Genomic DNA, 20,866 nt, shown 5'->3' with positions numbered 1-20,866 from the left:
CACCCACTACGACAGATAGTTACGCCATTGAAGTGGGCGTTGTTTAGACAAAGTAAACGACTCTTAATGAACATATTGGCGTGTGCTTATGCAATGAAACATATATTTCTACATCAAAAGTCATTTAAGCATTACACGAAATTTGAAAGTTAAATTCGAAATATTTCCCACTTTCCATAATAATTATAATACAGGTACTTCAACCAAGTTATTTTTTGATATCATGACCTTTGAAGGGGTACAAAATCAGTTAAGTTTGTATCTCAAGTGTACTTAAAAATACTCCTCACCAGTATGTTATTAATAAACAAGAAAGGAAAGCTAACTTCGGGCGGAGCCGAAGTTGATATACCCTTGCAGAATACTCTGTAAATTATATTCTCCAAAATTATTCATGCATTCTTAATACTCATAAAAAATCCCAACTTCCTAACTTTAAAAACACCAAAGTTATGCCATTTCCGATCAATCAGTTATATGGCAGCTATAGGATATAGTCGGCCGATCCTTATGAAATTTGGTAGGTCGGATTGATTGGCCAAATATAAAACCCATAGGAAATCCCAGCTTCCTAACTTTACAAACACCAAAGTTATGGCATTTCCGATCAATCAGTTATATGGTCGGCCGATCCCGGCCGTTCCGACATATATACTGCGTGCAAAGGAAAGAAGTGTGCAAAGTTTCAATTCGATATCTTTAAAACTGAGAGACTAGTTTGCGTAGACAGACGGACAGACGGACATGGCTATATCAACTCAGGAGGTGATCCTGATCAAGAATATATATACTTTATAGGGTCAGAGATGTCTCCTTCACTGCGATGCACACTTTTGACCAAAAATATATTAACCTCTGCAAGGGTATAAAAAGAAAGGAAGCTAACTTCGGCAAGCCGATTTTTGACAAAAGTAAAAGCGTAAAATCGTTTCATTATACCCTTGCAGAGGGTATTATAATTTTGGTCAAAAGTGTGCAACGCAGTGAAGGAGACATCTCCGACCCTATAAAGTATATATATTCTTGATCAGGATCACCTCCTGAGTTGATATAGCCATGTCCGTCTGTCCGTCTGTCTGTCCGTCTGTCTGTTTCTACGCGAACTAGTCTCTCAGTTTTAAAGATATCGAATTGAAACTTTGCACACACCCTTCTTTCCTTTGCACGCAGTATATAAGTCGGAACGGCCGGGATCGGCCGACTATATCCTATAGCTGCCATATAACTGATTGATCGGAAATGCCATAACTCTGCTGTTTGTTAAGTTAGGAAGTTGGGACTTTCTACGGGTTTTCTATTTGGCCAATCAATACCACATATCAAATTTCATATGGATCGGCCGACTATATTCTATAGCTGCCATATAACTGAACGATTGGAAGTGCCATAACTTTGGTATTTTTAAAGTTAGGAAGTTGGGATTTTTTATGAGTATTTAGAATGCATCATATGAATAATTTTGGAGAATATAATTTGCAGAATATTCTGCAAGGGTATTTCAACTTCGGCTCCGCCCGAAGTTAGCTTTAATTTCTTGTTTTTTTTTAAATTTTATGACTTTTCTATAGGAGCTATATGATAAAGATGTCCGACTTAATTTAATTAAATCCGTAATTCCATAGTATTTAAATACTACCAAATCCCAAAGAACAAAGAACTATTTTAAAAGTTATACATTTTTAATTTTTTTTCCGATTGTTCCAATGAAAGCTATATGATATAGTCGCCCGATCCGGCTCGTTCCGACTTATATACTACCTGCAATAGAAAGACAATACCTTTAAAACTGAGGGACTAGTTTGCGTAGAAACGAACGGACGGACTCTCCAAGAATATATATACTTTATCACTGGTTTGCAAACTTTTGACTGAAATTATAAGACCCTCTTCTGCAAGGGTATGAATATCAAAGTAAAAATCAATTCACATCTTATTTACCCATAATATAACAAAAAAGAATCACCTCATGTTATACACACACACACACACCAGGCTATACACAAAGATAATGAATTCGATCTCTTTTTAATAAGATATTTGTTTTTCGAGCCGATGGTAAAATGTTACTATATTTCCTCATTTATTACCAGTGACACGCCCCTTCACCCTGTAGTTTCTTCATTTGTGGATAGTCATAAAAGTTAAACGATTTTAAGAGCTATTAAATATTGCAAGGACAGAAAAAAATTGTAACAGTCCCCAAGTGAACAAAATAGACCCAACCCTACACAAATGCAGGCAAAACTTTAAATGTCTTTCGAAATGTTGAGCGCGAAATTGGCAAACTTTATGTGCCTGAATTTCGGTGTGCAATTTGCGTTTAGTTTGGGGTCACACACATTTCGGGCGGACCCCGGGCAATGTAAAGTTATGTAAAGGCTAATTTAACAATCTACTAAGGGACGGAGCAGGGGGTAATCAATGTGAAGCAGTTTTCAAAGGCATTTTAATTGCCACAGCGCAACGTGCAACCTGCCCCGCGGCAAAACTAAATGACACATGTGCCTGCTCCGGCCCTCTTTTTTAATCTCCCCAACTTATTCTCTCTGGTGGTCTCTCTCGCTCTTCTCGGCCTGCTTGTTGTTGCTGCTGCCGATGCTGTTAAAAAGACTTTCACTCTGGCCAAGCGCTAAAGATGAAATGTCTATTGACTTCGTTTTTGGCCAAAAATAAAACTCAACCATTAACTAATTAGCTTACATTTTGAGCGATTTATTGAGCTCTAGGCTTAAGCGTAGCTTCCCTAACTAAAAATAATACTTAAACGATCATTTTTAAATTAGACAACATAAAATGTTTAAGCTAAGTTTTTAGTTGGTTTATTATAACAAATGCTATTTTCTAACTTTCCACGATTTAAAATAATAGTTTAAAATAAGCCAAGTACATTTTAAAACAAGACTTCAAAAATTTATATTTCCCATTAACAGTATCGAAGAGCATTGTTGGAAAATTAAATTATGGTAAAACTGGTTAAACAAATTTGAACTACCAACTACGCTGAAATGAAAATTTACAAGATATATAGATAAATACATTTAAATTTTAGGACACAAATAACAGTATCAAAAGACTGCAAAAGTTTTAAGTCAGTATTAATATATTAATCAACGTCCCACGGCGCAAATTTATTTGTCCTGAAAATGGTTGCCCCTAGCGCAGCCGAAATAAATAGAAAATAAAATTTATAAACTTTTATTTAAAATTTTTTAAGCCCAACCTTGACCTTGAGTCGGAAAAACCATTGAAATAGTTTTAAATTAGCTTTAAAAAGTTATAGGAAGGCTTAAAATTATATATTGATATAAATATATAAGCTTTCTATCAGCACTTTCTCTCCTAGGTTGCACAAAATAATCAAAATCGTATCACTTACCTTCTCGCCTGCCTCGGAATGGACTGCGTCCAGCACACGGGCGCTTTGTGTAGTTGATGCATATTCCGGGACGACTTATAGGTGAGGTCGCCGCACTCCGTCTGCCACACCTGCAGATTACCCTCCGCCGGATAGAAAGTGTACAGGCTGTGGGTGGCCGAGGCAATCACCGGTGAGGAGCCACCTGCCTCGACCACATCGACGACGCCAGCGGCCACCAGCGGAGATAGGGTGGCACTGGAAATCGGTTGGACGAGTAAAGCCTGTCCGGCTGCTGAGGTTCCGGCTGGACTGCCTCCGCCCGTGGTCTTGTAGTTTAGCATGCGGGTGGTGCCTCCTCCAGCGTTGCTGCTGCTTATATTACCATTTCCGTCGTGTTTCAGGATCAGGCTACTGGGATCGTAGCCATTGCGATTGCTTCGCGATATGGCGTCCACGGAGTGGGAGCGTATCCCGTTTCGAGGGGGATTCATGTGAATCCGGCGTCCACGTCGATAGTTGGCAGTTCCAGTTCCGGTTCCCAGACTGCTTCCCGATCCCGAGGAACCCTGAACCGACGAAGTTAACCGATGATTGTGAACAGTGGAGGCCGCACTGGGCACCAGGGGTTGTCGTTGTTTTTGGTACTGGAGGCGTGGCTGTTGCGGGGGCGATGCCTGATGCCGCAGTTTCGCCTGATCCTTGAAGAACTCCCGTCTTTGCAGTTGGGGGGCGGCCAAAGTCAGTGAGCCCCTGACATTTCCGGAATTTGCCATAGAAGTATTGGATACAGTTCCTCCAGCTCCGGCCGTTGTCTTAGTGGCGCCCCCAGTGGCCGCCGAGCTGAGCTGCGCAAGCTTGCTGGCATTGTTGTTGTTGCTGCTGCCTGTATTGTTGTTGCAAGTGCTGCTGCTATTGGTTCCACTTGTCTGATGCTCCGAATCAGTGGAAACCCGATCCGGATCACTTTCGAAACCTTCGTCCAGGGATCGAGTTGGACTCAGAATGGGCTTCGAGTGCTGCTGCTCCAGTTTCGTAGACATGGCTGCTGGCCACTAAGGGGTATTATTTGTGTTTGATTTTTTGCTTTTAATTTTCTTTAGCTTGGGTATTGGATAACGTTACACTTGCTGCACATATATGCACCTTATTTCTCTATTTCTTTTCAACGTGCCATGCACACTTGTTTCACATCTAATTTCGCTTAGCTTTCAGATCGTTCACTTCGCGAAAAGTCGCGCCAAAGCTGCAGTCAACAATTGGATTCGGGTTTAGTTCGAATAAAAAAGCGCAGCTCCGTCACACACGTCTGTCTCGCACGAAAGTTTTTTTCAACTATAGAGTCAACGTCGGGGACTATATAGACTTGACTGGCTTTACTCGCAGCTCTAAGGCATCTGTTATTGGTCTGTTAAGTAACATAAGATAACATATACAAACTGTACGAGAGCTCGAAAGCGCTAAGAGAGTGGAAAAGCACAACAACACTTGTTGTCGCTGCACCTGCTGTAACGTAAAGAGAGTGCAAGAGAGTAAGACCGCTCAGCTGTTTAAAAAAAGTTATTCGCGACATTACCAAGAGTGAAAGAGAAGAGACGAAGGTAGAGAGGTAGGGTAGAGGTCGAGAAACAGGAAAAGATCAACAAATGCTTAATATTTTGGTTTACGTTTTTATACCCTTCTTGATCAGGATCACCACCTGAGTTGATATAGCCATGTCCGTCTGTCCGTCTGTCTGTTTCTACGCAAACTAGTCTCTCAGTTTTAAAGCTATCGAATATCTTTCCTTTGCACGCAGTATATATGTCGGAACGGCCGGGATCGGCCGACTATATCCTATAGCTGCCATATAACTGATTGATCGGAAATGCCATAATTTTGGCGTTTGTTAAGTTAGGAAGTTTTATGGATTTTTTATGGGTTTTATTTTTGGGCAATCAATCCGACCTATCAAATTTCATAAGGATCGGCCGAAGGATCCTATAGTTGCCATATAACTGGTGTTTTTAAAGTTACGAAGTTGGGATTTTTTATGAGTATTAAGAATGCATCATATGAATAATTTTGGAGAATATAATTTACAGAGTATTCTGCAAGGGTATATCAACTTCGGCTCCGCCCGAAGTTAGCTTTCCTTTCTTGTTTCTGTTGACATTTTATTTGCAATTAGGTGTAAATTATTCCCCATACTGTTTAAACCTTGATCTTTTAGAAAAAAAAGAGAACATGCCAACAGCTGATCTACATAACTGTATCAATCGGCACATAAAAATTAACTTTATTTATAAAGTCATTTTTCCAAAATGTCGCTGATATTTCTCCGACTATTTTCTCGGCATTCGTAATTCAGGTATTTTTTTGATAATGACAAATTTGTAAGTGTCATTTATTAAAAATCCAATCTATAACCAATTAAAGAAAATTTGTGCGTAAATGTAATACAATCCACTGTATTAAAAATTTTTCGAAATGGAACAGAATTGTAAAAAATACGGTTATAATATTATATAAATATTATGGGGAAGGTATGTTTATATACATAATGGTTTTAAAAAATAGTATATTTTTGTAAAAAGTTTCATTTTTTATTTTTGAAAAGGTAAATTAGGAAAATTTATTTTTTTAATTTTTGGCTTACCAACTTTTCCGACAGCGACTGTAGTTGAGTTTTTGTCTCTCAGTTTTCGCTCTCCATATATCTCACTCTCTTCTGGACGCTCTCCCACACTCGTGCCGAGGAATTTTCATCAATGAAAATACCAACTCTCAAGCAACAGAACCAACAACAACCGGCATAAAACCCGCTATCGTAAAAAAACGAAAACTAAATAACTGTTAGAAAAGCTCGCTCAGAGCAAATGAGAGACACCTGCTGCAGAAATGCAACAAAAGGTAAGTGAGCGAGAAGTCGAAGGGAGAGACAGAAACAGCTGTTAACTTTGGGGTTTCGTTACTTTTCTGTTGTGCTTCTCAATTTTTGTTGCAACTGGATAGCTGCCATAAGAACATTTGGAAAATTTAATCTTAATTGGCTTAATTATTTTATAATTGTTACCGATGTGACTGTTCATTGCTATTTACGCACCATGCGTATTATAATTATGCTAGTCATTTTCACAGCTCCTTTCGAACTGATTTTTATCCACTGAATCAGTAATCGTTCTTCCTTTCAGCGCATATGGAACTGACCTCACCCAACACCAGATTTTCCTTTCTGCTAACAAGCAACTTTATACTTTCAACTCAAATGTCGCTTATATCTTTCAAACACTATTACCTGATAGTAAAACCCAAAACAAAAGGCCCACATTATATTAGCTGCGACATATTTGTATACCCTTGCAGAGGAAATTATAATTTTGGTCAAAAGTGTGCAACGCAGTGAAGGAGACACTATAAAGTATATATATTCTTGATCAGGATCACCTCCTGAGTTGATATAAGCATGTCCGTCTGTCCGCCCGTCCGTCTGTGCGTCTGTCTGTTTCTACGCGAACTAGTCTCTCAGTTTTAAAGATATCGAATTGAAATTTTGCACACACCCTTCGTTCCTTTGCACGCAGTATTTAAGTCGGAACGGCCGGGCTCGGACTATATCCTATAGCTGCCATATAACTGATTGATCGGAAATGCCATAACTTTGGTGTTTGTAAAGGTAGGAAGTTGGGATTTTTTATGGGTTTTATATTTGGCCAATCAATCCGACCTACCAAATTTCTTAAGGATCGGCCGACTATATCCTATTGCTGCCATATAACTGAACGATCGGAAATGCCATAACTTTGGTGTTTGTAAAGTTAGGAAGTTGGGATTTTCTATCGGTTTTATTTTAGGCCAATTAATCCGAGCTACCAAATTGCATAAGGATCGGCCGACTATATCCTATAGCTGCAATATAACTGATCGATTGGAAATGCCATAACTTTGGTAAAGTTAGGAAGTTGGGATTTTTATGAGTGTCAAGAATGCATCATATGAATAATTTTGGAGAATATAATTTACAGAATATTCTGCAAGGGTATTTCAACTTCGGCTCCGCCCAAAGTTAGCTTTCCTTTCTTGTTTTAAAATTATTTGTTTACACCCAAAAGCGTATCGTTTATAATTTATCCATTCCAAACTGCCCGGCCCATTTACAAATAGTATTTAGTATTTGCAAAACAACATCGTACGGTAAACGGAAATGCTTTTTGTAAGATACCTTTGGTAGAATTTAAGTATTCTTAATAATATGGGTTATCAAAAAAACATTAAGAATACTAAAGGTACAGCAAATCGATAGTACAGTATTAATAGACACCAGATTTACCTTCTCAGCTCCTGCGAAAACTGTCTTTTAACTAATATGTTTTTTGATATTTAACTGTTATTCTGAGTACATTCTTTTCTATCTTTTTTTATTTTAGTTTAATAATAAAAATCATTTCATTTTTTGATAATTGTAATTTATTAGTATTATTATAATTTAATGCCATTTTTCGTCGATCGAACGTATTTCACCGATCTGAACACTAGGCTTCAAAAATGTACTCTTCTGAAGCTTCTATTGACAAAGCAGAGTGTTTTTTGATAAAAAATAGGAGAATAAAATAATTAGAAGTAAAGTTGTTTTTACTTAAATAGTTGTTTTATAAAAACAAAACATTTTGTTATAGTCTTTTCTTGTTATTGGTCTTCTTGGCGTTATCTATTGATTTTCTCTTTTCACTTATTCACTCTCAGTGGAGATTTGATCAAAGCTCTATGATAGTTTCGCTAACGTTGGAGTAGCATGTCGGTGGTGCGCAATCCCCGTTGTTGACGTTGCTGCTGTTGGTGTTGCTGGTACGGCTTTGTTGCTGCTGTTAAAGTTATAACTGCAATTTAATTATATGAATTTTAAAGTTTGAACACCATAAAAATGTCGGTCTTAATTGCGTTTTGGCAGTAACTCAGATTCCCCAACTGACGCCGGGTCTTGTGCCTTGTTATCGGCTTACGTGACGGTATTTTGATTTTTATTATTAGAGATCCCCAACTGCCACTTGAAGGTGACCCAAAGTTATAGACCGCTCCGGTTGTTGGACAACTATGAGCCACTATTACCGTTAAGGTTAAGCAACGAGCCCCGATTCCCAAACACTCCATAATGTTCAGCGAACGGAGGAGGTGGTGGGTGTAGCGGTAGGATTTGGCGGTAGTGTTTGCGGTTGGCTTGTGTTGGGTTCATTTGGGTTCAAGACTCAAGCGCATAAACACGCTGTAAAGTCAACAACTTCTCGGTCTTGGAGGCAAATCAATCAATCAAAATGCAGTTATAGTTGTTCTCGGGCACCAAGCCACAACGAATGTAAAAAGATTATTTAAAGTAATTTTATTATACAGTTCTCACATGGAAGTTTTATCAGTTCCGATTTGGTCAAGAAGCTGTTGACTTTTCAAAATCAAAGGACAAAAGTATTTTTAATGCCCCTAGTGTTGGACAAAAGTGAAGTTAACTGAAGTTAAATGGAGTTTCGGTCGAAGTTGGTGGACTTATACCATTATCGCCAATAATGGCGGCCAAAATATGGCCGACGCACAACAACAATTTCTTGTGGACAAATATATCTGAAAATGTTTAATTTATTTAAATTGGTCAACCACTTACCGAACTTTGAATTCCGATGTAAACGATGAGTAATTTTTGGCTTACATATGTACATATATCTCTATATATAAAGCTATCAGTAAGAAAACTGGGAATCAACGCACAGCCAAAACCACTGGTTAACAATATTAATATGCATTTTTATTACATTCTAATAACTTTAAACTGATTTGCTAAGATTTATTGGGGCTCCACAAGTGGCTCCAATCGCTTCCAATTGGAAAAAAGGTCAATTTTCCTTTCAAAAATTCTGGACGTTAAACCGTTTAACCAATCGAATCCGTGTTTTCGCCCAAAAATAGTTTAAGACATTATAAATGTTTAAAAAATTTGACCGCTTAGATTTAAGGCTTTTTACTATTTTTAACACCCGTTCTAAAATTACAATTTAGCCAAAAATATCTTCAAACTTCGAAAAATGGCACTTCTAAACTGAGTATCAAAAATTCCTTCGGTAAAGTTTTTCCTTAAGCTTTAACGATTCATTTCATGGTTTTACAAAGCTCTAGCTATCTTCTAAACAAAGAAACTAAGCAAAAAGTCGACCTATTATCGAATTTAAGTGCTCTTTAAAGCTTTTTACAGAATACTCAAAAGACGTTTTTTTGGCGAAAATTGTTTTTTGCGGTGTTTATTTTTACAGTGTTCTGCCACGCGCTGTTAGGAAACATAAGAGCGGGAGATCGCAGTAGATAGAGAGAGAGGAAAGAGTGTAGCAAGTGCGCAAAAGAAGAAGTTAACGGGTCAGGAGTCGTATCAAGAAAATTTCTTTGCATAACCGTGTATTTTGGTGTATAACCGTATGTGAGCAATAATATTATTATATTAGTTCGCCTTTCTCAGACTTTTAATTTTTTCTATAGAATGTGCAAATTTGTTGATATTTTTGATGTTAACTTAAAAATTTGGTGAGTTATGCCAGTTAGTTTCGTTTTTTACTATTCTTTATTAGTAAAGTCATAAATGATTTACATTTAAATGAATATGTTGAAAAATCTAAATCAATCAGATTTATTAGTGGAGTCTCCAATTAATTAAAGCTGGCAGCGTTTCTAAGTGAAGTCCCTTTGTAGTTCCAAGTCCACGTTCCAATAAATACTTTGTCAGTAAGGTTAAATAAATAATAACACATTTGTCGATTTCAATTGCAGAGAGACTTTTATATTTTTCGAAGGTCCAGAACAAAAGAGAAAGAGGAAGTAAGCTTTTGTAGTAAAGCCTAGTATCCAGATCGAAGAAAACCGTACGCCAGTCATGATAGAGAGCGAGAGGCAACCAGCTGGCGTTCACTTTTCGTCGGGCCTTTTTTTCACGTCAGTCCACAGATCGACAAAAAAATACCAGAAAATTCCAAACCGTTGCCAGTCTGCGGAAATGAACTTTGGGTGAACCCTAGCGAAAAGATTAAAAAATTTAATCTTTTGGCGTGCGCTTCTCACTGAACATTATAAGAAATGTAGGAAAAAACTCAAAAAACTCGCAAAAGTCGATTGCAGGAGTTTACATGTGAGGACAAAATAACATTAATATCCCACAATAAAAGTGCAGCTATGAACTTTAAATTAGCAAATAATTATCAGTAAATTAAAAGAAACAACTGTTAAATTTAAATTGTATTGTTTATTAATTTCTTTGTACAGCGGCAGACTTGTCTTGCCAAGGTATTTGATAATATCTTTTAAAGGCTCTTTCCCGCAAATACGATATTTGAGTTTTAACTGCTTGTCAACAAACCCAGCTGATTGACAGTATGACCGTAGCACGCTTAAATCTGAAGAACTCTCAAAATTTTGGTCACACTGGAAAGAGTAAAGTTTTTACGCTAGCGTCGATCTGGATACTAGGCTTAAGGCTGTATACGCCAAAACAATCGATTACTATTTCATATGTATATATCATTTTTGCTACATTGAAATACTCAGTTTCAACTTATGCAATATTTCTGTTTGGGGGAAGACAACAAAAATGCCACCCTTAGGTTATGTAATAATAACGCTTTCAATATTATAAGTTTATGTACGTGTCGTGTTTATTCTGCCAGTCGAATCTGCACTGCTGCAGCCGAAAGCCTGGCTTCATATTTTAATTTGGGTTTTACAATGTAGTCGCTGAATACGTAGCGCGACAGCTAAGCGAGATAAGGCAGATATAAAGAGGAGAGCGCAAGAGCGCTACAGGTTCAGCCATACACCTATGCGCACTAGACTAGTTTAGGCGGGCTGCTCCGAACAATTTCAATATCAGAAATACATCATCTCAACTATGAGTGTGATATTTCAACACACCTCCTCAAAAATGGGATATACATATATACTTTACATGTTACTTAGTATAAAGAAAATGTCAGTTTCTGCTTTAGTGTGGGGAGTTACAATTGCAGTCCAACATTTGTTGCATGGATTGGGAAAAACCGACAAAAACCCAATCAGACTGTTTGAAATTAAATTTACGATAAACAATATTTCATATCAAATCAAAATTAAAAACAAGAAAGGAAAGCTAACTTCGGGCGGAGCCGAAGTTAATATACCCTTGCAGAATACTCTGTAAATTATATTCTCCAAAATTATTCATATGATGCATTTTTAATAATCATAAAAAATCCCAACTTCCTAACTTTAAAAACACCAAAGTTATGGCATTTCCAATCGTTCAGTTTTATGGCAGCTATAGGATATAGTCCGCCGATCCTTATGAAATTTGGTAGGTCGGATTGATTGGCCAAATATAAAACCCATAGAAAATCCCAACTTCCTAACTTTAAAAACACCAAAGTTATGGCATTTCCGATCAATCAGTTATATGGCAGCTATAGGATATAGGTGGCCGATCCTTATGAAATTTGGTAGGTCGGATTGATTGGCCAAATATTAAACCCATAGAAAATCCCAACTTTCTAACTTTAAAAACACCAAAGTTATGGCTTTTTCGATCGTTCAGTTATATGGCAGCTATATGATATAGTGGCCCGATCCGGCTCGTTCCGACTTATATACTACCTGCAATAGAAAGACAACTTTTGGGAAAGTTTCAAGAAGATAGCTTTAAAACTGAGGAACTAGTTTGCGTAGAAACGGACGGACGGACGGACAGACGGACATGGCTAGATCGACTCTCCTGGTGATGCTGATCAAGAATATATAGACTTTATAGGGTCGGAAATGTCTCCTTCACTGCGTTGCAAACTTTTGACTGAAATTATAATACCCTCTGCAAGAGTATTATAACTTAAAATAGGACAGACTCTCGGTTTTTCATTGAGATCCATTTCGTTCCATTTATTCATATCAAACTCATTTGATCTCTCAGATCACGAAAACGGTGTGCTGGTAATGGCTTAGTCATCATATCTGCGATTTGCTTACCTGTAGGAATATAAACAATTTCAATTAGATTCTTTTCAACCTGTTCTCTTGTAAAATGATATTTTATATCTATGTGCTTTGAACGTTTATGACATGAGGGGTTATTGGCAATACTTATACATCCTTGATTATCTTCATATAATCTAATTGGATTAACTACATTTATATTTAAACTTATTAATAACAAGAAAGGAAAACTAACTTCGGGCGGAGCCGAAGTTGATATACCCTTGCAGAATACTCTGTAAATTATATTCTCCAAAATTATTCATATGATGCATTCTTAATACTCATAAAAAATCCCAACTTCCTAACTTTAAAGACACCAAAGTTATGACATTTCCAATCGTTCAGTTATATGGCAGCTATAGGATATAATCGGCCGATCCTTATGAAATTTGGTAGGTTGGCTGGCCAAATATAACACCCATAGAAAAGTTATGGCATTTCCGATCAATCAGTTATATGGCAGCTATAGGATATAGTCGGCCGATCCTTATGAAATTCGGCATGTCGGATTGATTAGCCAAATATAAAACCCATAGAAAATCCCAACATTCTAACTTTACAAACACCAAAGTTATGGCATTTCCGATCAATCAGTTATATGGAAGCTATAGGATATAGTCGGCCGATCCTTATGAAATTCGGCATGTCGGATTGATTAGCCAAATACAAAACCCATAGAAAATCCCAACTTCCTAACTTTACAAACACTAAAGTTATGGTATTTCCGATCGTTCAGTTATATGGCAGCTATAGGATATAGTCGGCCGATCCCGGCCGTTCCGACTTATATACTGCGTGCAAAGGAAAGAAGGGTGTGTGCAAAGTTTGAATTCGATATCTTTAAAACTGAGAGACTAGTTCGCGTAGAAACAGACAGACGGACAGACAGACGGACAGACAGACGGACAGACAGACGGACAGACGGACATGGCTATATCAACTCAGGAGGTGATCCTGATCAAGAATATATATACTTTATAGGGTCGGAGATGTCTCCTTCACTGCGTTGCACACTTTTGACCAAAATTATAATACCCTCTGCAAGGGTATAATGAACTTAGCCATTTGGCTTCTCTAATTGCCTCAAATAGGGCAATATATTCTGCTTCTGTTGATGATGCGGCTACTGAATTTTGTTTCCTTGTATCCCAACAAATTATATTAGAATCAAACATTTTAAATATGTACCCTGTAGTACTTTTTCTATCAAATTTACTGCCACCCCAATCTGAATCCACATAGCCAACCAAAAACTCTTTAATATTTGAGTTTTTCCGAAAAGATAACTTTAAATCAACTGTACCTTTTAGGTACCTCAAAACTTTCTTCAGGCATTGCCAAAGTTCTGTGTTATTCTTTTCACAATAACGACTCAAAAAATTTACAGCTGTATTTAAATCAGGTCTTGTACATAACATTTCTACATGGGGCATCACACTTATCATCTGAGCTTAGAGCAATATTATTAAGTTTAGTCGGAAGAGGACAGTTTACCGGATTGAAATTTTCCATATTATATTTTAAAATTATTGATTTTATGTAAGCAGATTGGCTAAGACTGATTTGACCATCACTTCTATCAACTTTTATACATAAGAAGAATTTAATTTCTTTTAAATCAGTCATTCTAAATTTGTTCATTAAATATAATTTAAAATCCTTCATCACCTTTTCATTTTTGGTAGATATTACTAAGTCATCTACATATAAAAGAACAAATACATTTGATAATATATCCCCTTTATCTAGAATATATATACAACGGTCTACTGGTGAATTTACAAAGCCTTTTTCAATCAATGCTTTCTCAAATATTTCAAACCAACACCTTGCAACTTCATTGAGGCCATAAATTGCCTTATGTAGTCTACAAACTTCATTTTCTCTTCTCATTAAACCTTCGGGTATTTGCATATATATTTCTTCTTTTAATATTCCATTCAAAAAGGCTGTTTTAACATCCATATGATGTACTAAAAGGTCATATTGATTTGCTATAAATATAATTAATCTATAACTTGAGATTCTTGCTACAGGCGCAAAAGTTTCATTATAATCAACTAAGTACTCTTGTGTAAATCCACGAGCAACAAGTCTGGCTTTATATTTCATTGGTTCACCTAATTCATTTTGTTTGATTGTAAAAACCCATTTACAATCTACAATATTTTTATAAATGGGTTTTTGTACAATTGACCAAGTTTTATTTATTAAATGTGAATCTAGTTCTTCTTTAATAGCTTTCTCCCAACATATTCTATTCTTACTGTATTTAACTTCTGCAAATTTGTTTGGTATAGAATAGATTAAAGATTGAGTATTCATTACACAATGATTTATTAAGTCTTGATAAGATATTTTCGGTTTATTATTTATTCTATCACTTTTTCTAATATATATCTGCGATTCCAAGTCTTCTTCTTCATAAGACTTCTCACCAGACATTTTTGGATCGGCATTCTCAAATTCTACCATATCACTAGGCTGTACATCTGTTTGATCATATTTTTCATTATTATCTAGGACATCTTCATAGTCAATATTTGACTGAACACTTTCATCATCTTCATCATTAAGATGCATGTCCTTTTCAACCACAGCTCTAGATTTTACCATATTTGTTTCATCAACAACAACATCTCTTGCTGTTACAAATATTTATTTTCCAACATTCCACACTCTGTAACCATTTGGTTCATACCCCACAAGTATACCTTTCCATGACTTTTCGTCAAACTTTCTTTTTCGCTGTTTAATATGAACATATACTGTGGAACCAAAAACTTTTAAATATTTTAAAACTGGCTTTTTGTTATGCCACATTTCATAAGGTGTTTTCATTAAGTCTTTAAGTGCAATACTTGGACTTCTATTTATTAAATATGTAGCTGTTAATACAGCTTCACCCCAGAAACTTTTCTGTAGGTCGGCTCCTATAACTAAAGCACGAGCTTTTTCCGTTATAGACCTTATCATCCTTTCGGATACACCATTTTGCTGAGGTGTGTGTGGAACAGTAAGATGGTAACTGATGCCTTTTTCTACACAAAATTCTCGCATTTCATTTGATAAATATTCCCTCCCATTATCTATGTACAGATTGACTACCTTCAGATTAAAATGTACTTCACTTTTTGAAATAAAATCCTTAAAGGCAGTAAATACATCTGACTTATAAGTTAACAAGTATGTTACACAGTAATGTGTATATTGGTCTACAAAAATAACATAGTAATTCTTTTTATCTATTGTTGGAGGTGTTATCGGACCACAGACATCTGAATGTACTACAAATAATGGTCTATCTATAAATAAAATATATGATCTTTATTTTTAATCTTTTCATAACGTAGCCTTGTTTGGATTAATATTAGTTAACTTATTAGTATCTTCAAATAAATTATTGTTTTTAATTTCAAGAAATTTTCCCTGTCTAATATGCCCTAACCTCTCATGCCATATATTATAATTTATTTTATTTGATACATATGCTCCTCTAGGTATTGTAAATCTTACAGAAGGGACATTATTATTAAAATGTGCATTCATTATATTTATATTTTCTTTACTCACTAGCACACCTCCTGGATGAAATACAATTGTAAAACCAGCATCTTGCATCTTTTTGACAGAAATTAGGTTTTGTGATACATCAGGACAAAATAATACGTCTTTTAATGTAACCTTGGCAAAGGTATCAGTAAGCAATTCCATTTTTCCCTTTTTAGTTGCCAATATAAATTCATCTGATTTTGCAACTGCGATTTTTATTGGTGATTCAAGATGACAAATATTTGAGAGTAGATTTTCGTTGTTGGTCAAGTGATCAGATGCACCCGAATCCAATAAGAAAGAAGTATGCTCGTCACTAATATTATAATGACGTTTAAGCATAAACGCAAAACCAGATCTCTCTGTATCTTTTTGCCCTTGAGCCAACTGTGCTTGTTTTTCTTTCTTATTCTCATTTTCTTTTTCTTTCTTGTATTTAAAGCAATCCTTCTTAAAATGCCCTATCTTACCACAGTAAAAACATTTTGGTTTGTTAAATTTAAACTTTGACTTAAATTGGATTTTATCCTGAAACTTATTATATTTATGTTGAACATTATTATTTTTATTTTGAAAATTATTTATTTTATTTATTTTATTTGTTGCTTGCAATACTTTGAAGCTTGTATCCTTTGAATTTTGTTTAAGTTTAGTTTCATGATCAAGCAGTCTGATTTTAACAAAATCCAAATCCATATGATCTTCTCCTAGTGTTTCAATAGCAGTAATGACGCCGTCATACGAGACAGGCAGAGAAAGTAAAATATGTCTAACTTTGTCTAACTCTTCCATTTTTGCACCAGATGCAGTTAGTTCTATTATAAGATCATCAAATATTTTAAAATGATTCTTTAACTCCATATCACCTTTTAATTTAAGTGATAATAATTGCTTTCGGACGGACAACTGTGTAGCTATGCTTTTTCGTTCATATGTTTTAGCTAAATTACTAAAAATATCTTTAGCACTACACTTTTATGGGGCATAACTCAAAAAGGAATCACTCAAATATTCAATAATGGTATTTTTGGCCATCTGATCTTTCTTTTTCCACTCTTCAGTATTTTCATCACAAATTTCATCAATCACTTTAATTAAATCATTTTCAGTTAAAAGTGCTCTTATTCGGTATTTCCAGAATACATATCTTTCACCGTCAAACGGCTTAATATTTCTCTTAGCTTTTTCCATGTTAATATTTATTTTTAATTACAACGTGATGGGAGCTGGGCCCATAACCTGTTGAAAAATCTAAATCAATCAGATTTATTAGTGGAGTCTCCAAAGCTGGCAGCGTTTCCAAGTCCACGTTCCAATAAATACTTTGTCAGTAAGGTTAAATAAATAATAACACATTTGTCGATTTCAATTGCAGAGAGACTTTTATATTATTCGAAGGTCCAGAACAAAAGAGAAAGAGGAAGTAAGCTTTTGTAGTAAAGCCTAGTATCCAGATCGAAGAAAACCGTACGCCAGTCATGAGAGAGAGCGAGAGGCAACCAGCTGGCGTTCACTTTTCGTCGGGCCTTTTTTTCACGTCAGTCCACAGATCGACAAAAAAATACCAGAAAATTCCAAACCGTTGCCAGTCTGCGGAAATGAACTTTGGGTGAACCCTAGCGAAAAGATTAAAAAATTTAATCTTTTGGCGTGCGCTTCTCACTGAACATTATAAGAAATGTAGGAAAAAACTCAAAAAACTCGCAAAAGTCGATTGCAGGAGTTTACATGTGAGGACAAAATAACATTAATATCTAAAATTTTGAAAACACAATAAAAGTGCAGCTATGAACTTTAAATTAGCAAATAATTATCAGTAAATTAAAAGAAACAACTGCTAATTTTAAATTGTATTGTTTATTAATTTCTTTGTACAGCGGCAGACTTGTCTTGCCAAGGTATTTGATAATATCTTTTAAAGGCTCTTTCCCGCAAATACGATATTTGAGTTTTAACTGCTTGTCAACAAACCCAGCTGATTGACAGTATGACCGTAGCACGCTTAAATCTGAAGAACTCTCAAAATTTTGGTCACACTGGAAAGAGTAAAGTTTTTACGCTAGCGTAATCGTTTGTCGATCTAGATACTAGGCTTAAGGCTGTATACGCCAAAACAATCGATTACTATTTCATATGTATATATCATTTTTGCTACATTGAAATATTCAGTTTCAACTTATGCAATATTTCAATATCAAAAATACATCATCTCAACTATGAGTGTGATATTTCAACAGAATATTTTGTTATTTATTAATTATGTGCAGTTGTGATATACCAATTAGCATACTTGCATTTTTTACATATATAAATGCGTTTTTGTAGTTTTTAATTTTATTATTAATATTGTCTTAATATTTAGGAGCTTCCTGTATGGAGATAGGTATAATGCAAACATAAGACATCGCAAGCGAAGCTGCGGGCACCCTGCTAGTGTATATATACATTTATATATATATATACATTTTCATACAAAGCAAACGCTTTTTTGCCAGTAGTTTCTTCGCCAATATACCTTAAAATTCTTTAAAGCTTACCTTCTCAGTATATAATAAGCAATGTTGAAATTTCTGATTTGTAACTTCTACCTGCTAAAACGAAACTTTCCGCTTAACCAAAACAGGCCCGACCCATCGTAGTCCCCATAGCGACCAGCTGCCCCTTCGATTGACTCCTCTATCATCTGCTCTCATGTGTGCGACCGTACTATCATCCATCCAACAACTATCCACCCATACATCAATTGGCGGCAATAAACAACCGTAAAATGTTTACAACCATCCCGAGAAAAACCCACAAATCGCTGTCTCCCCATTCCATTCATTAGATGCGCGGCAACGAACGCGACGCAAAAGTTGCCTGATAGGAAGAGGTAAAGAGGGGGTGGTGGTCTCAGCACCAGTTTAATTACAATTTTACCAGTTATGATAGACGTCGGGTCCCCGATCTTCCCGACCCTCTCAGATGCGCCGTCCAAACGCCCAGGAGCATCAACTGCAACATATGTCACATAATGTACACAATTAAAACATAAATTGAAGCCGTGCCGAGTCAGCTGTTGCCGTTGGTGGTTGATAAGGGGGCGGACAGAGGCGCTGAGCAGGTACAACAAACATAGTAGCCACATGCACACGTGAAACGGTTGTGGTTGCTGCTGCCCCTGCACCGAGAACATCTGCAACGAGCTTACAATTTTTACTGGAAGAGTATACGATTTCGACTGTATGTAACCCCATGTTTTCAAAAATGTCATATCTCTTTAAACTGCATTCAAAATAATCTACTTTCTCTTCAGTCAAAACTTTAGTTACGGGTACGGACAAAATTGCAGGGCAAGTAGATTTTATTTTTCATATGATCTCGCCAACTTGAGCAACATATTTTAAGTAAGTAGTTTCTTGTGTACTATTATTTTTTTAACTTGACTTAGCATTGCCCGGTGACTCTTATTGCAAAAGCAGTGCTAGGCTAATATTGTATAACATTAACTCCATATACATAAATCTTCATTAAAGTCTTGTGGTCCATATTGTCAAACATGGTGTTTTCCAATGTACTTCTAATAAAATGCATGGTGTGAATCGTGGATTGGTATTGGCTTATATCCAAATTAAGTCGAGAGGACAAGCTGCAACTTCTTTCGATCGCGTCCGAAAGTAGCGCTTTGAATATAAAAGACGTCGCTTTTGATTGTCGCCCCAATGTAAAAAAATTCGATTAGAATTAATAACTTTAAATTCGAATTCGTTTATGCTTGTTAATCTACACCAAAATGAACCCTAAAAACAAGAAATTCGCCCTATCTTTGTCTTTAATGGCATAGCACCATAAATGAAAGGTAAACTTTTTCTAAAATTAGGAGCTAACATTTTAGGGCTAATTATAACCTTGCAGAGGGTATTATAATTTTGTTTAGATGTTTGTAACGCAGTGAAGGAGACGTTTCCGACCCCATAAAGTATATATATTATATTATTGATCAGGATTAATAGAGGATTCGATATAGCCATGTCTGTCTGTCCGTCCGTCCGTCTGTCCGTCTGTTTCAATACCGTTTGCGAGCTCAGTTTAAAAACTAGCGATCTGAAACAGTCGTCCTAAAACATGTGTACGCAGATCAGGTTTGAAAACCGCCCCGATCGGATGTCTATATCCTATAGCTCCCATAGGAACAATCGGATATAACTTGCAAGAATGGAAGATATTTCGCGCAGTGTAAAAGTGTAAAGTATTAACATAAATCTTTATAAAATTTTATTTTTTTTATGCATACCTTGATCAGGGTAAAAGCGCTTGGCGATCAGACGTCTATATCCTATAGCTCCTATAGTAACAATAGGGTGAAATCGGTTAAAATTTAATGATTTTTAGGATATTTCGCACAGTATATAAGCAATTGACATAAATCTTTCCAAATCGTATTTTTTTATGCATACCTTGATTAGGGTAAAAGCGCGTGACAATCGGACGTCTATATCCTATAGCTCCCATTGGAACAATAGGGTGAAATCGGTCCAACTTTGATGATTTTCAGAATTTTTCGCGCCGTGTGTAAGCTACTGACATACATTTTTCCAAGTTTTATTTATTTAGGGTAAAAGCGCTTGCCGATCGGACGTCTATATCTTATAGCTTCCGTAGGAAAAATTGTTAAAGGCTGCGAAAGTATCCCTTTTTTTCTATTTTTATATGACATTTTTACAGTATAAAAGCAATTGACATTAAACGATGCAAATCTAGTTTATTTATGTATACCTTTTACTTTTCGCTACTTTTTCAGGTTTAGCAATTTCGGCAAAGTCTGCAAGGGTATTAAAACTTCGGCTTGCCGAAGATAGCTTCAATCCTCGTTTTTTGTAAAAAATAAAAAAATTTATAAAAAAAAATAGAATTAATAATTATCTCATTATTTAATTTTTTATTCAGGAGTAATAGAATTATGTATATTTATGTAAG

At 35.9% G+C, this 20,866-nt stretch overlaps 1 protein-coding gene across 2 annotated transcripts in view; it reads right to left on the bottom strand.

Annotated features, from left to right (window-relative positions):
- LOC108041233 (protein kinase 4) overlaps positions 1 to 4,692 on the bottom strand; it is an 83,834-nt gene extending 79,142 nt beyond the window's left edge. For both annotated transcript variants that reach the window (XM_044457081.1, XM_044457082.1), the window contains exon 1: positions 3,377 to 4,692. In XM_044457081.1, the coding sequence (XP_044313016.1) occupies positions 3,377 to 4,398 (1,022 nt within the window). In that variant the 5' untranslated portion in view covers positions 4,399 to 4,692. The remainder of the gene's footprint in view (positions 1 to 3,376) is intronic.
- Positions 4,693 to 20,866: the final 16,174 nt, after the last annotated feature.

This window comes from Drosophila rhopaloa, unplaced genomic scaffold (genome assembly GCF_018152115.1).
Source record: "Drosophila rhopaloa isolate 14029-0021.01 unplaced genomic scaffold, ASM1815211v1 contig_155, whole genome shotgun sequence".
Taxonomy (NCBI): Eukaryota; Metazoa; Arthropoda; class Insecta; order Diptera; family Drosophilidae; genus Drosophila; species Drosophila rhopaloa.
The sequence above is the reverse complement of the archived record's forward strand: the minus strand, read 5'-3'. Positions and strand labels throughout refer to the sequence as shown.